At 40.8% G+C, this 16,997-nt stretch overlaps 1 protein-coding gene across 9 annotated transcripts in view; it reads left to right on the top strand.

The window, feature by feature from the left end:
- Positions 1 to 16,997, top strand: part of DMD (dystrophin) — a 9,298,038-nt gene that overhangs the window by 6,352,390 nt on the left and 2,928,651 nt on the right. For all 9 annotated transcript variants that reach the window (XM_044072398.1, XM_044072396.1, XM_044072400.1 and 6 more), the window contains one exon: positions 16,546 to 16,663. In XM_044072398.1, the coding sequence (XP_043928333.1) occupies positions 16,546 to 16,663 (118 nt within the window). The remainder of the gene's footprint in view (positions 1 to 16,545; positions 16,664 to 16,997) is intronic.

Raw genomic sequence — 16,997 nt, 5'->3', positions numbered from 1 at the left:
CTCACTACACTTTCTAAAACAAAAAACAAAGCTGTGGTCCCTAAATGTCATAATGTGTTCAGCTACAGCATTTCTATGAACTCCCTTTCTAATGTCCAGGAGGTGTTCATATAAACATTCTTTAAATTTTCTTTTAGTTTTTCCCACATAAAACTGTTCACATTTTTGACACAGGGCCACATAAACAACACCTGCAGAGTTAGTGTGGGCCCTAAACTGTACATACATGTGATTGACCCAAATGTGTTCCCCCTCTATTATGACTCTACATTGAGCACAATTAACACACTTATAGGTCAACCATTTTTTGTTACTACTCTGTGAATCTATTGTCACATGTTCAAAGTAATTCTTTAAAGTTTTACTTCTTCTAAATACAACTGGGGGTAACTCACTAAAAAGTGTGGTTGTTTCCTTAAAGTGTAAAGAAAATTCCAGTATCTATATAAGCTGTTCTTAATTTCCATGGCTTCATTACAAAAATCTGTAATAAAAGCTCCTTTCATGTTTTGTATTCTTTTGGGGTTCCCCACAATAATATCACTTATTGGGACAGTAGAATTAATGAGTGGCACTATCTCTCCTTTCTCCCTTTTCTCTTTTCTATTCTTAAACACCTCCTTAATCATTTCCCGGGGGTAACCCTAATGCACAAACATATTATATAACACTTCACATTCCCTTAAAAAGTCCTCACTTGTGGAGATCATGCAGGCTAATCGAATATGCTGACCCTTGACTATCCAAATTTTTTGATGTGAGGGATGATTACTCTCATAGTGAAGAATACTATTACTATGAGTGGGTTTTCGATATATGGTACTAACCCTTATTTTATTTTCATAATCCTTAGAGATAAAAACATCCAAATAGTTAATGTAACAAGCATCAAAAGTATAGGTAAACTTAAGGAAGGAAGTGGAAGAGTTCATATATTCATCTAGGTGACTCCATTTTAAGATATGCTGATGCCCCTCTAACCAAGCTGAACAAGGAGAAGAGAACTGTTAGTTACTTATCTGGGGCCAGGATTTGCCAAATTATGCACCCAAGTCATTACTCCGTAGGGTAACTGTTTGATTCCAACATAGTCCATGTAGGTGTAAATGACCTGAGATGTAAGTCCCTGGACTATATGAAGAGAGACATTATGGAGCTTGTAGACTATGTGTTTCAGGGTAGAATGAGCCTAGCAATGACAATCATATTGCCATCACAGAAGAAAATGCTACAAAATGATGAAAAAATGATTGATTTCAACAACACATTTCTCGTGTTATTCTAAGGGGATCCAATATCTGTCATCTTGGGAGGACATAGATAACAAGTCACATTACTTTGCCATTAATGGTCTGCACCTTTCCTTTCTAGGCTTTTGAATACTGGCTAAAACTTTATCCACCCCATAGTGCCTGCCAACATAGCAAAATCAACTTAACTGAACCTCAGGGTGTTACTGCTCAAAGACAGGAACCTAACTAAAAAAAAAAAATACATTCCCTCCAAGCTGTCCTCACACTTCAGAATATAGACATCTGTGCAGTTAAAGAGATATGGTTTAAAGAGGCAGAGAGTACCCCAGCAGTGCAAGGTTTCAGTGCCTTCCACACTTTTATTCCAGTAGCTTCACAGACAAGGGCTAAAGATAGAGGTGTCTCGATATATATCAGCAATAAGCATACCTCTTGGGTGGTCAAACAGGAATGTGCTGGAGTTCCTACACATGCAGATCACTATAGACAAAATCCTGTACCATACCCTAGCCAGCCATAGGTCACCATCCGTGTCCCAAGAAGCTCACATTGCACACTTGGGCCTACTAGAGATACTAACCTAACACTTTACTCATTGGAGACCTTAATTACCCCTCTGTAAACTAGGAATCATACATAGCCTCAAATCTACAGGCCCAGAGATTTTTGGACTTTGTAAATACAAACACCCATAAGCAAATAGTGAAAACATCCACAGAAATTTGGGATAGCACTTTACCCCCCCCCCCCAATGACTTGTCCTCCCTGGTAAAGTCCGACCATAAAGCTGTCTACTTTAAAATCAAAATCCACTCTGTAATCCCATTAAAACCAGTAAACGTTAGAAACTATTCCAAACAAATTACCTTTTATTAAGTGATGGTCTTTCAAAATTTGATGTCCTTCCAAACCCCAAGAAGACAGCAACCTATGCTGAATTGCTGTCAGAAACTCTGTACACCCATGTCAATGGCTGTATAGTGGCTGCTGTACCAACCAGAAGTAAACAAAGGACTAGCCCCAGAAACAAACTTGGATATACAACAAAAGGGAGAAAAATATGGCAAAAATCAGGAAGGGTAATTCCCATAAAGATAAAAACTCTCATCAAACTAAATAGGTAACTAAGATGGTTACTTAGGTTATGCAAAGTGAACTTTGAGGTTAAGATAGCCTCCCAGGTGACAAATAACCATAAGGACTTCTTTGGCTATGTTAGAAACCGCAAGGGCAGCACACAACAATGTGATGAACTGGTGGTTAATGGTGCCACATTCATCAAGCCTGATGATATCGCCAGCCTGTTAGTAAATTCAGTTCCAAATTTACTTCCCTCTCACCCCCAACCACCCCCCAAAAATACTCCCAAACATAACCTTTCCAACTAGAACTAGGGAATATGTACTTACTGCTCTCATTAAAGCCAACAACATGGCCCTCAATGGACCCCAGTAACATCCCAAGATGCCTCCTGAACAGTTTAAAATATGACTTATCAAGACTGCTGGAGTCATTATTTAACTGTAGTCTTAAAACAGGCCTTGTGCCACATAAATGGAGGATTGTAACAGTCATCTCCCTTCATAAGGGAGGACCTTCAACAGATTGTAGAAACTACAGGCCCATTAGCCTGACTAGTCTTATTTGAGAAGCCATGGAAACAATTAATTTTGGAAATTATCAACAAGGACATAGGAGACCTTCAGACACTGGATCCATCCCAGATTGGCTTAGTCAAAGGAAGGTCAAGTTTAATAAATCTGGTAGGCTTCTTTGACAAGGACATTAAGCAATGGATGAGGGGAAAACAATGCATACTGCCTACCTAGATCAAGCTTTAGCATTTGATACAATACCCCACCTAGGCATTATCAGTAAACTTATGGGACTAGGTATAAACCCATTTTTAACACACGGGATAACTAGCTGGCTCACTGATAGGACATAGGAGTTTAGACTCTGTATGGCAATCTCCACAAAGAAACCGGTCACCAGTGGAGTCCCTTCAGGGTTCTCTTTTAGGCCAAATCCTCTTTGCCATCTACTTCTCATATATCAAAGACAATGGCAAATGCCTCTGGCTAACCAAGTTTGCAGATGATTGCAAACTGGAAGCAGTCATTGAATCCAGCCAAGATGAGAACACACTTCAGTAATGTGTAACACAGACAAATGCCCAGTGCCAAAGCCATGGCTTAAAACTCAGTAACAAAAAATGCATTATAGTATCTTTAGGGAAGTCAGCCACACCAGGTAACTATGTCTTTAATATAACAATAAAACACACCTAAAAGTTGAGTCACTAGCCAGGGATCTGGGAACTCATGTAGATAGTAACATAACCTAACCTTCGACCAACATGTGTCCAAGGTAGTAAGAAAATCCTTCTGTGTTGCTCAACTTATAAACAAGGGTCTGCCATCTAGGTTCTGAGAGGTCATCATATGACTGTACACATTCCATATTAGACCCATCAGAGAGTATAATGCTCCCTGTGGTATGTAGCTGACCAGACACAAGCAGCAACTGGAACATCCATAAAGGTTTCCGACAGAAAGAATACAGAGAGTAAACACAATGGCTGGATATTCAGAAATTACCCCTGGTCTGGCACATATGTCTGTATTAGACAGAGGCAGTCAGTAAATCATCTCGTATATAAATCAAATGTGTGGGTCACATTTGGCTTGCAAGACTAGGCTTATAAGAAATCTAGTGGTCATTAACCTAGTACACACTATGACCTATGAAATGGCATCAGAAATATAGGTCTGTGGATTTAAACTTCTTCTGCAATGTCAACAGAATGGTTTGGAGGTATATCTCATAGAGGATAATTCTTCTGTGGAACAGACTCCCTATCCACATAAAACAATGTTCATCCCTGTCTGTATTCAGGCATGATTTAGGTTTATGGCTAGGAAACAGAAAATTTACCCCAGGACTGCCACCTGTACTTGTAATGGACATAGGGAGATCTTAAATGCATTATCCCATGCATGGACTCCCTCAAATTGTCAGTGGTATGATCACAGTTATTATCATTAGATTAATATAAAATTATCAACCATGGGATGGAAAAGAACAATCTATAACCAAATGGGATTGGTTATTTTGAGCACAAAAAGGAAAATTAGATAGGCTTAAAATGGTCTGCAAGGAGAGTTAGCTTAGTATTTACCTATAAATCTATGAAACCAAATGTATAATTGCAATGAGTGCCAGTAAATGGTACTGATGATAAGATGAAAGTTTAATGATCTTGGGCATATAGGTCAGCAAATACCACCTTAGATCTCCCCAAAGAAGCCACTAACTGAGTGGGCTAACCCAGTCATCAAAAGATAGACAGAAAGATAGATAGACAGGTAGCTAAATAGACTGATAATGTACTAACTCCTTGGATTTCTGTAAGAAACAAGAAACTCCCCACATAGCCAAACAGAAAAGAATGTTTCACGTTGCCAAACCTTACCCATTCAGTGCTAAAGCTAATAAATTGAAGCATTCGGTCTGCTATTGCTGTACAAATAAATAGGTTAATAGGTTCATAGGTAGGTACTAGGCTATCTGCCCGAGGGCATTTATAAGCCTAGCCAGAGTGTGTCAGCTTTCACCACCCCATTGATTAATTAACTGAGCCTCTGTCAAGAAGAGCCAATGAAGTGATACCAGGGGTGTATTTTCTGTTACCCATCCACTCGTCAAGGTTTCTCTTAAAGAGTGTTAGTGAGGAGCTCTGCCTAATGTAGTTAGGAATTTTGTTCCAAAGCATGGGGAGTCTCTGTGACAGGAATTTATCCCTCCAGCATGTTCTATTTATTGTTGTGGTGAGGTTTAGCTCACTAGAGTGAGTGGCTCGCAGTGACTTGGATTTCTTTAGGTGGAGCATGTCCATCAATTCTGAGTTGGACATGGCTTTGTACGTCAGGCAGAGATCACCTCTGAGTAAGCGATATGCCACTGAGTACAGCCAGAGCTTTTCCAGTCGGGCTGCATAGGACATATGTTTGAGGCCAGTAATCCTCTTGGTGAGGTACTTTTGTGGTCTTTCCAGCTGTTGGAAGTGTATTGTGAGGTACATCCCAAATGGGGCATTGTACTCTATGATGGGACTGATGAGTGACGAATAGAGGGGCACTATAACCTCTTTATCTTTAGATGCATACCCTTTAGTAATTAGATGGGCTACATAGAAGGATTTCCTAACTACTTTAGCAATATGATTGTCAAAGGAGAGATTACTATCTACCTGGGTCCCCAGATCTCTTATTATCTCTTCTGTATTAAGGGGGCTGCCACCTATGTGGTAATTCATGCGTGTTTTGTTTTTCCCAAATGGGATGACTATGCATTATTTGGCATTTAGCTTGAGACCATGACTTTGACACCAGGTGTCCGTTTCAGTAAGGCCCTTTTGGAGCATGTCAGTAGCAGTTGGAGAGTCAATTATGGCTCCCAGTTTGCAGTTATCGGCAAACTTGGTTAGCCATAGTCCTCCTGTGTTTGCCTGTACTTCTGAGAAGTATATGCCAAACAGTAAAGGTCCCAGGACCGAGCCTTGTGGGACACCCCTTGTGACTGGTTTAGAGTCGGACCTGGAGCCCGCTATTCTTACCGTGTGAGTTCTGTCTGTAAGCCAGTTGGCAACCCATCTCGTGACGTAGGGGTTTATGTTCAGGCTGGAGAGTTTTTCTACAATTCCTGAGTTGGGAATGGTGTCAAAAGCCTTGGCGAGGTCAAGGTAGGCTGGGTGAACCACCTTCCCCTCATCTATGGTCTTGGTGACTGTCTCGAAGAAGTCAACCAGGTTTAGTAGGCATGATCTGCCCTTAAGAAAGCCGAACTGGGTGGGTCAAGTGTTTGGAGGTTCCCAATGTCTTTGTTAATGAGTTCCATGATGATGTGCTCCATAGCCTTGCAGACAAGGCTAGTCAGGCTTATGGGGCGATAGTTACCAGGGTCAGTTGTGGCCCCTCCTTTGTGGAGTGGAATAACCAATGCTGTGCATCATTCTAAAGGCATGTAGCCTGTGGAGAGGCTGAGGCTGAACAGTGTGTTTAGGTGGGGGGTTAGTTCATTCTGTAGTTCATGCAAGATGCAGCCTGGGACACCATATGGTCCCACTGACGTTGTGCTTTTGGCTTTTGAAAGGGCTGTTTTCACCTGTGCATCTGTGATTTCTGGGACACTACACTTTTCCAGTATTGGTGTGGGCCCTTTTGGGGGGGGGGTTGAAGTTTGCACTGAATCTATCTGCCAGGATGTTGACAATATCAGAAGGTTCAGTATATTTTGTGCTATTTTGCACTAGCTTAGAGCATATCTGTGAGTTGCCACTTAGATTCTTGACATAGCTAATGAAGGCTTTGTGGTTATCTTTCGAATCCTTGGCTATTTTTCTTTCGAAGTGGGCCTTGGATGATTTTATGAGGGACCTTAGTTTCTTAATGATACTGATCAGGGATGTCTTTCCTTCTTGGGATTTGCTTTTTTTCTGAACTAGTTTCCTCCTTCTTTTGTATAGGTTGTTTATGGCAAGGGTCCACCAGACTGGTTTCCTTTGCTTAGGGGAGTGAGCCTTGGTTTTTCTAGGGATGGCACAATCCATGCATCCTTGTAGGTGCTCATAAAGTGCATTTGTAAAGGTTCCTGCATCTTGGACACTGTTATCCTTTAGCATGTGGGCTGTGGAACATACGACCTCTGTCTTACGTAAGGTGAAGTTTGCTATAGAAAAGTTTTTCACTTTGGTTTCCTTGGTTGGGGGTGGTGGTGCGGTGTGGACATCCAGAATGATTAGTTTATGGTCTGATCTAACCAGTGATGGGTTGACCTCTGGTGCGGAACACCTGTCGCACATGTTGGTGATGACCAGGTCCAATATGTTTTCACCTCTGGTAGTGGAGTATACCGGCTGATCCAGGGCATTTGAGTTGATAAATTCCAGGAAGCACTGGACCTGGGAGTTTGTACTTGAGTAGTTTTCCCAGTTACCAGTAGAGTAATTGAAATGGCCCAATATCAGGGTGTTCGGTAGGACCTTCATGTTTTCCAGTGTCTCCAGAAAGGCGGAGTGGTGGTCCTGGGTGTGTCATGGAGGGTGATCTGTAGCAGGCCACAATTTGCATTGCAGATTTGCCCGATGTTAGTTGCACATGGATGATCTCAGAAGTATACTGCTGCGCCACTAACCTGAAGGTGTAGGTATCCTTGATGAATATGGATACACCCCCTCCTTTTGTGTTTTGGTCCATGTTCTGTGCTATGAGTTGTAGCACGGTAGTGCTGGGGTGCACTGTGGAGCCTTGAGCCAGGTTTCAGTTACAGCACAGATGTCGACGCTCTCCATACTGAGTAGTGCTTTGAGCGCGTGCATTTTGAGATTTAATCTCCTGGAGCCGAGTAGCATAACCCTCATTTTTTTTATTTGTACTGTTTACGGAGGTGGATTTGACTTTTGAGCCTTGCCTAAAAAAGACACTATGGGGGCAGCAAGAGCCTTGGCCAGTATTCAAAAGCCTAGGGTTGACAGGTGCAAACCGTCTCTTGTGAAGCAACGAGGCTTGCCGAGCATGTTGTCCCAGGCTGACAGACACTGGATCCCATTTGAATGACACCAGAAGCTTAGCCAAATGTTGAAATTGAAATTTTTTTTCTTTATACTGCGGTATCACTCTTGGTGAGGGCAGGATGCTACTCAAGGTCAGGGTCATACCCACCTGGGCTACATGATCAGAGAGCACTTCCATGTCTCTTTTCATGTAGTCCAGGGAGGTACATCTCAGGTCATTCACACCAACATGAACAATGACAGAGTCATATTTGTACTTGTTCTGGAATAACCTGAGTGCTTGTGTTATGTGGCAGATTTTGGCTCCCGACAGGCAGCTAACAGTAACCTTCTCCTTGTCCAGCCTAGTGAAAGGGACGTCAGTGTGCCTGAATATAGAGTTACCTATTACTAGTGTGTTTGGTAAGTTATTTTTCCTTAAAGGCTGTGATTGTGTGGCACACTGATTTTGTGTTTTTCTGTGTTGTCTGGTTTGTGATGGGAGGTGCAGGCTTTTTGGGTGTCTGCTTTGGAGGTCTCTGATAGGTTCATAGGTTCATAGGTTCATACTAGGCTATCTGCCCGAGGGCATTTACAAGCCTAGCCCATAGTTTTGTGGCTTACGCCACCCCTTTAGTATGGGGAACTATACCCATTATTTTGCTGTGCCTCTGTTGAGCAGTGACACTGAGGTAATCCCTGGGGTATATCTGCGATCTCCCATCCATTGGTCAAGATTTCTCTTGAACAAGGCTTTTGCAGGTGTTTATTTAGAGCCTCCGAGTAAGATTTTGTGTATTTATGCGTATTTTTTGCCAGTGTTTGTTTAGTATGCTTATCTGAGGCTGGAGGTGTGGTGCAAGCGTTAACCTTCTCCTCATGACTGCCTGTTCCAGTCTTGGGTGGAGCGAGCTTAGCCTCCAATTTAGCTATATAATTGCATCTCTCGCATATATTAATGTTTTGTGGTAGGAGGAGAGGGTTGTCTGTGTACATGAGGTAGTTGTAACATTGCCTCAGGATACCCAGATTTATCAGCTGGACTGGAGAGTGTACTTGAAATTGCCCTTTGGTCATGCCTGAATAGTAGGGTGAGCTGCTTAGTCACTTGGTTGGTGAGGGGTGAATAATGAGCCTTGCCCTGCTGGGCAATCAAGTGTCGGGGTATATTAGTGTTTGCTATTAGGTCTGAGCAAGTGCTGGACTGGAGGATGCTTTTTAAGTCCTTAGGCTGAGAGTTAGACTACTTTCAAGGGAAAAACTGAAGAGGAGACTTGGTGGAGCCGGGAATAATTTAACCCTAGCTAACCAGCACTGCCCGGATGTGCAAAAACGTGCAAACACAGTTTTTACAGAAGGGAAATGAAAGAGATAGAAATTAGCCCAAATGGCCTATAAACTACTAACTTCTGGGCTGGAACCACTCCTTCTGGGACAGATGACTGCTCAAAGCTCCCTCTCTCACAGGTGAACAGAGAAACCTCCTTCTATCCAAGTAAGGTATGGGCAACTCAGAAACTTGTAACACAGACCTAAATTCAGCACTAGCCTGAAAACTGGACTATACTAGCTTAGAAAGGTGGGAAACAAGAAACTTTTTTTTTAAAAAAGATAAGGCAAAAACAGTAAAAATACACTTACAACATCTTTAAATGTCTACAAACAGTAAAAATACACTTAAAACAGCTTTAGATGACTACAAGCAATCAGAAAAGGCTTTTAAACAAATTACCCAATTAACCTGTTCCTGTAGTCTTCAATCAGACAAGTTCTAACTGCACACTCCTGCCACTGGGGTGCATGGGAACCTTCTCCAAAAAAGAAGACCTGGATTAGTGCTCAAGTTATACAAACAAAGCTAGATTTAGCAGGCATGAATCTAGTTTATGTGACAGCAAACAAGGCATACCTATTTCAGTAAGAAACAGTTCAAATATGCAGGCACTATAAGCCTCTAACCAGAAATTCATAGCTCAGAAGGGCAGAGTCCAGTCTCTCCTCCCACAAGAGTGCAGACCACAAACCTACTTAATGTAAAATGACTGGCCCAAAGCCCAAGTACTTAAACCAGAACTAATACACTTTTAGAATAACAGACACTGAACCTTCAATCAGCAGTTCCCATCTTAGAAGGATGTAAGCTACCTGTCCTGGCACAACAGTGCAGACCACAAGCCTTCTTAATGTAAAACAACTGGTCTGAAGCCCAAGTGCTTAAACCAAAAGGCTTAGAATGATAGCTACACTTTAATTAGGTTACTACCAAGCAGTAATAAATATAATTGAATATTTTAAGAAGGCCTGGATTAGTGCTCAAGTTATACAAACAAAGCTAGATTCAGCAGGCCTGTATCTAACCTGTGCTACAGCAAACAAGGCACACCAATTTCAGTAAGAAACAGTTCAAATATGCAGGCACTATAAGCCTTTAACCAGAAACTCCCAGCTCAGAAGGGCAGAGTCCAGCCTCTCCTCCCACAAGAGTGCAGACCACAAACCTTCTTAATGTAAAATAACTGGCCTGAAGCCCAAGTGCTTAAACCAAATGGCTTAGAATGATAGTTACACCAAGCAGTAATAAATACAATTGAGTACTTTTAAGATGATGCAAAAGTAAAATAAAGTAATAAAGTAGGAAGAAACACAAATACAGTAAAAGCAGATGAATAAAGTTCACTTTATTTTATTTTTTTTTAAAGAGTGAGCAAATGAGATTGGCCCAGGAGGAGTATCCAAATGCAAATTTACAAGAGGGGCAGGCACTTTCAAAGCCACCAAGATTAACACCAAAACAAAAGCAGGGAGGATGGGTGGGGAACTAACTGAAAAAACAGAGCCACAACTTCCAGCTAGATAGTATTCAATGCAACACAAATAAATCAATTTAAATGCTGTATTATTTGAAAAAGTGCAGATAAAGATTTACTTAAATTCACTTATACATCCAGTTGATTGCAGGTAGGTCTTAGCCAGCCAAAGCTCAGAGTTTAAGCAGAAAATAATCCAAAATATACCACTTATATAAGGCAGAAACCGAATATCAGTGAAGTGAAACTACCCCACTTATCACTGGCTATGCAGGAATTCTAACAAGCACTAAATTCTAACAAGCATTAACTGAAAAAACAGAGCTACAACTTCCAGCTAGATAGTATTCAATGCAACCCAAATAAATCAATTTAAATGCTGTATTATTTGAAAAAAGTGCAGATAAAGATTTACTTAAATTCACTTATACGTCCAGTTGATTGCAGGTAGGTCTTAGCCAGCCAAAGCTTAGAGTTTAAGCAGAAAATAATCCAAAATGTACAGAAATCGAATATCAATGAAGTGAAACTACCACCATTTATCACTGGCTAGGCAGGAATTCTAACAAGCACTAAATTCTAACAAGCATTAACTGAAAAAACAGAGCCACAGCTTCCAGCTAGACAGTATTCAATGCAACACAAATAAATCAATTTAAATGCTGTATTAATCGCAGATAAAGATTTACTTAAATTCACTTAATATGTTACTATGCGGTTTTAAAATATTGATTACTATTTTGCTGGGCTCAGAAGTTATCATGCAGCACACCAGGAATAACCATGACTCTGATCCTGTAGGTGACAGTTTACACATCAACCTGATCGAGTTCATGCTATCAATAGTGTGTATACATCAACAAGCCAGCAAATTGAACAACAGTATCCCATCTTTCAAGGTGATCTTTCAACAATGTGCAAAAAGTAAAAATAAGTGCTTTTGTGTGGGAGAAGCCACTGCAGTCTCTAACATAGGAGACTGAATCCCCCTACTTCCGCAACTTATATATTCTAACACCAAGACTATATACTAGCACAAAAAAGTACAAACTATTCTGTCTGTATCTATCTATCGATATATATATATATGCACCTGTCACCCCTGGGCTTTCGAATACTGGCTAAGGCTCTTGCCACCCCCATAGTGCCTTTAGGCAAGGCTCAAAAGACAAACCCACCTCCATAGACAACACAAAGAAAAAAAAACTAAGGGTAATGCTGCTCAACGCCAGAAATCTAAACCTCAAGATGCACGCACTCGAGGCTCTCCTCAGTATGGAGAATATCGATATCTGTGCAGTAATAGAAACCTGGTTCAAGGCTCCCGAGAGCACCCCAGCACTACCAGGTTATACCTCATACCATGCTTTTTGGCCCCAAAACTCGGACCGAACCACAAAAGGAGGGGGAGTATCCATATTCATCAAAGATACCCACACCTCCAGGTTAGTGGCACTGCATGAAGCATTGGAGACCATCCATGTGCAACTAAAAGTGGGCAGTTTCAGTTTGTAGCCTGCTACAGACCACCCTCCCAAACTCAGGAACCCTGCTCGGCTTTCCTGAGAACACTGGAGAATATGAAGGTCTCTCCAAACACCATTATATTGGGTGACTTCAACTACCCAAACATAGACTGGGAGCACTACTCAAGCCCCAACACACTCGCCCAACAGTTCCTAGAATTTATAAACTCAAATGCTATGGAACAACTGGTCACCACTCCCACTAGAGGGGAAAACATATTGGACCTGATCATCACCAACATGGGGACTCTATTTTCCATACCAGAGGTATACCCCTCGTTGGTAAGATCTGACCATAAATTAATCTCACTGGACATCCATATCCCGTCCCCACCCCCAGCCAAGGAAACCACGGTGAAGAACTTCTCAAAAGCAAACTTCACACTTCTCAAAACCAAGGTGGAATCCTTCAAAGCCCCGGGGCCAGTGGAAAATACGGCCCAAACCGCAGAATCCTTTACAAACGCTTTCTATGGACACCTACAGGAATGCATGGATCGTGCTATCCCAAATAAAACCAAGACTCATTCCTCCAAAGGCAGGAGACCTGTCTGGTGGACCCCAGCCATAAATAAGCTATACAACAGAAGGAGGAAGCTACTACATGATAGAGCAAAATCCCAAAAAGGGAAGGCATATCTGATCAGTACTAGCAAGAAACTACGATCCCTCATAAAATCATCTAAGGTCAGCTTTGAAAGAAAAATTGCACAAGATGCTAAAGATAATCACAAGGCCTTCTTTAGTTATGTCAGGGACCTGGGTGGCAACTCCCAGATATGCTCTGAGTTAGTTCAAAATGACAAAAAATACACTGAACCCACAGACGTTGCCAACATCCTGGCAGATAGGCTCAGTGCAAACGTCTCCCCCCCTTTCCCCCCAAAAGAGCAAATGTCTATCCCAACAAGGTGTAGCCTCCCTGACATCACAGATGCACAGGTGAGAGCTGCTCTCTCCAAAGCAAAAAACACAGAATCAATGGGACAGGACGGTGTCCCGGGCTGCGTCTTACATGAACTCCAAGAAGAACTGAACCCTCACATAAAGTCACTGTTCAATCTCAGCCTTACTACAGGATATGTACCCAAGGAATGGCGTACAGCAACAGTGGTCCCACTCCACAAAGGTGGTGCCACAACAGACCCCAGAAACTATCGCCCTATAAGCCTGACTAGCCTGGTCTGCAAAGCTATGGAGCGTATCATCATGAAACTCATAAACAAAGACATTGGGAACCTCCAAACACTGGATCCTACCCAATTCAGCTTTATTAAGGGCAGATCATGCCTCTTGCACCTGGTCGACTTCTTTGAAACAGTCACCAAGGCCATAGATGAAGGGAAGGTAGTCCACACAGCCTACCTGGACCTCGCAAAAGCCTTCGACACAATACCCCACTCGGGCATCATAAATAAGCTCACCAGCTTAAATATCAACCCCTATGTCACAAGATGGGTTGCAAACTGGCTCAGGGATAGAACCCACATGGTCAGAATTGCAGGTGCCATGTCAGACTCTAAACCAGTTACAAGTGGCGTCCCACAAGGCTCAGTCCTGGGACCTCTCTTGTTCGGTATTTTGTTCTCTGAGGTACAGGCTAACATGGGAGGACTATGGCTGACCAAGTTCGCAGATGACTGCAAACTGGGTGCCATAATCAACTCACCGACTGACACAAGCATCCTCCAAAAGGGTCTCACAGAGGCAGATAACTGGTGCCAGAGCCATGGCCTAAAGCTAAATGCCAAAAAGTGCATAGTCATCCCATTTGGGAAAAACAAAGTGCCCACAAATTACCACATAGGTGGTAATCCATTAAGTACGGAAGAAATAATTAGGGATTTGGGGACCCAAGTAGATAGCAATCTCTCCTTTGACATTCATGTTGCCAAAGTGGTTAGAAAGACCTTCTATATAGCCCACCTTATCACGAAATGGTTCACATCTAGATCACAAGAGGTCATTGTGCCCCTCTACTCATCACTCATCAGGCCCATAATTGAATACAATGCCCCATTTGGGATGTACCTTACCCGACACCTGCAGCAACTGGAAAGACCCCAAAAATACCTCATCAAGAGGATCAAGGGACTCAAACAGATGCCCTACGCAGTTAGGCTAAAGAAGCTCCATCTCTACTCAGTTGCTTACCGCCTACTCAGAGGCGATCTGTGCCTGACGTATAAAGCCATGTCCAGCCCAGAATTAATGGACATGCTCCACCTCAGGAAATCCAAATCCCTTAGAGCTACATGCTCCAAGGACTTAAACCTCAGCATAGAAATAAATAGGACATTCTGGAGGGACAGATTCATATCCCAGAGGCTCCCCTCACTCTGAAACAAAATCCCAATCCACGTTAAGCAGAGTCCCTCAATGACCCTCTTCAAGAGAAATCTTGCCGAGTGGATGGGAGATCATAGGTTTACCCCTGGGATCTCTTCTGTGTCCCTACTAGACAGAGGCACAGTAAACTAATCTCAAAAGGGCTATCTTCTGTGACCTACTATATAGAGGCACAGTCAACTAATTTAAAAGGGTGGTGAAAGCCAAACACACTCTGGCTAGGCTTATAAATGCCCTAGGGCAGATAGCCTAGTATTATGTGTGTGTGTGTGTGTGTGTGTGTGTGTGTGTGTGTGTATGGGTCTACTTTTCTTGATCGAAATTTCAAAATCTCGAGCAAGAAAAATAAAAATCCACTTAAGCGAAAGTGCACAACATCGAAAGTGCACTTTTGCAAAAGCCAGGTCACCAAAGCACATTACAGTGGAGATAAAGAAATATATCCTTTTCCCCACTATAGTGCAATCTCAGAGTTAATATAGTTAAGTAAGAGGGGTGTGGAGGTCTTTAAAGTAGTTTGTTTTGTTTTTTTTCCCGATTCAGTGAATCGGCTTTTGCGAAATTGCACTTTCGATGTTGTGCACTTTCGCTTAAGTGGGTTTCTACTTTTTTGTTCGAGATTTAGAAATTTTGATCAAGAAAAGTAGACCCATATATTTATATATATATATATATATATATATATATATATATATATACACACATACACACACATATATATATATATGTGTGTGTATAAATATATATATATAATATATATATATATATATATATATATATATATATATGTATATATATATATATGTGTGTGTGTGTGTGTGTGTGTATGTATGTGTGTTGTATGAGTTATCACTGCATGCCTTTTATTGCATAGTGGAGTTTTTTGTCACTGGAAGAGTTTACCAAATTATGCAATGATAAAAGTTCATAATATTAATCATTTCACAATTCAAGGATTTTTGCACTTTTTCCAAATTTATGTAACCCTGAAGTTCATGTATTTATGTATCTATGTTGAGGTATTTCATTTCTTGGGTGTGGGGATACAGCACCCGATGTAAAAGTCATTGCAAATGTAACCTATTTTTTTACATTTGCAATTGTTTTTTTAGATAATTTTTGTAGTGGTTAAAGGTAATTACTAGTGAGATTGTTTGGTGTTTTGTGTTTCAGTCAAACTCACTGTTGATTATTCATTATAAACACACACACACACACACACACACACACACACACACACACACACACACATATATATATATATATATACAGCAGTCATTGTACAACTATATAATTCAATAGATATAAATGTATATCTATCTATATAGATGCAAATATATGAATATATATAGGACTGTTCTATTCATATGTTATACTATTCAGTAGTCAATCACATGACTCACAACATACTCAGTTTTCGGATAAATGGGGCACTCAGTGACAGAAACTCAATTTTATAGCTCTGTAAAAGTTGTCCGTTGAATAAAATGATTGCATCCAAAAAAATCCTTGTTGTACAGTTTTAATTTCGCATGATTTTCAAACTGCAGTATTTGTGGGTTGTGATTGTGAAACATTTTATATATATTCTATGTTTAAAGAGAATGTAAAATCATAATGATAGATGCATGTAGATATATTTATGGCTTACGTATATCTGTATGTTTGACTTTCATATAAATATTTCTTTTGCATTTTGTTTCAAAGAATAGAAGCTATAATATAAATCAATGACATCCTATCTCCCATTTATGTTAAAAAGCTTCTTAAAATATCTACAGTGTTCACATAATTTAATGCTTAGGATGCAGTATAAAATGTTCAGTACTGTATTTAAATTAAGATAGAAGAAGCGCCTGAATGTATTCAGCTTTTGTAATAACTGTATTTAAACCCAGTGTGCAGTGGGACTGATTGTGTCCTTTAGGCATTGATAGTACAGTTAACATAGCTCCTGGAGTGCACAAGAGTTCATATTTGGTGATTACTTTATATAATCTTACAGACTTTAAAACATAGCAGCCTTGTAAACTAATACTGTTTTTGCAATACAATAGGCAACATTACAAGATCTTGAGCGTCGACATTCCCAGCTAGAAGAACTTATTACAGCTGCACAAAACCTGAAAAACAAGACCAGTAACCATGAGGCTCGCATAATCATCACCGAACGCAGTAAGTGATGTACTTGTAGTTGGGTGTGCAATACAAATGTTGGCATTGTTAAAATGTTGTTTGGTTGCAGTCACTTCCTGTGAAATTTCTGTTTCAGTTTTTAATTCTGTTTATCAAGTACAGAGATGTTTTATTCTCCCCATGAGCTATACATGTTGTGATTAAAAATATTGTCAGAAGGTGATTAACCATCTGGCCAATCTATTTCTCACCATTTGATTATCCCAGTTTATTTTTAGACTAATCTTCTTCCATTGGAAATGAGACTGCTCTTCCAAATGCTGCAGTCCCTTTTGTATGCTGTCACAGAATTGAACTTGATTAGCTTTTGTCT

This window comes from Protopterus annectens, chromosome 5.part0 (assembly GCF_019279795.1).
Source record: "Protopterus annectens isolate FY-2018-M chromosome 5.part0, PAN1.0, whole genome shotgun sequence".
Taxonomy (NCBI): domain Eukaryota; kingdom Metazoa; phylum Chordata; order Ceratodontiformes; family Protopteridae; genus Protopterus; species Protopterus annectens.
This window is presented reverse-complemented; position numbering and strand designations above follow the sequence as displayed.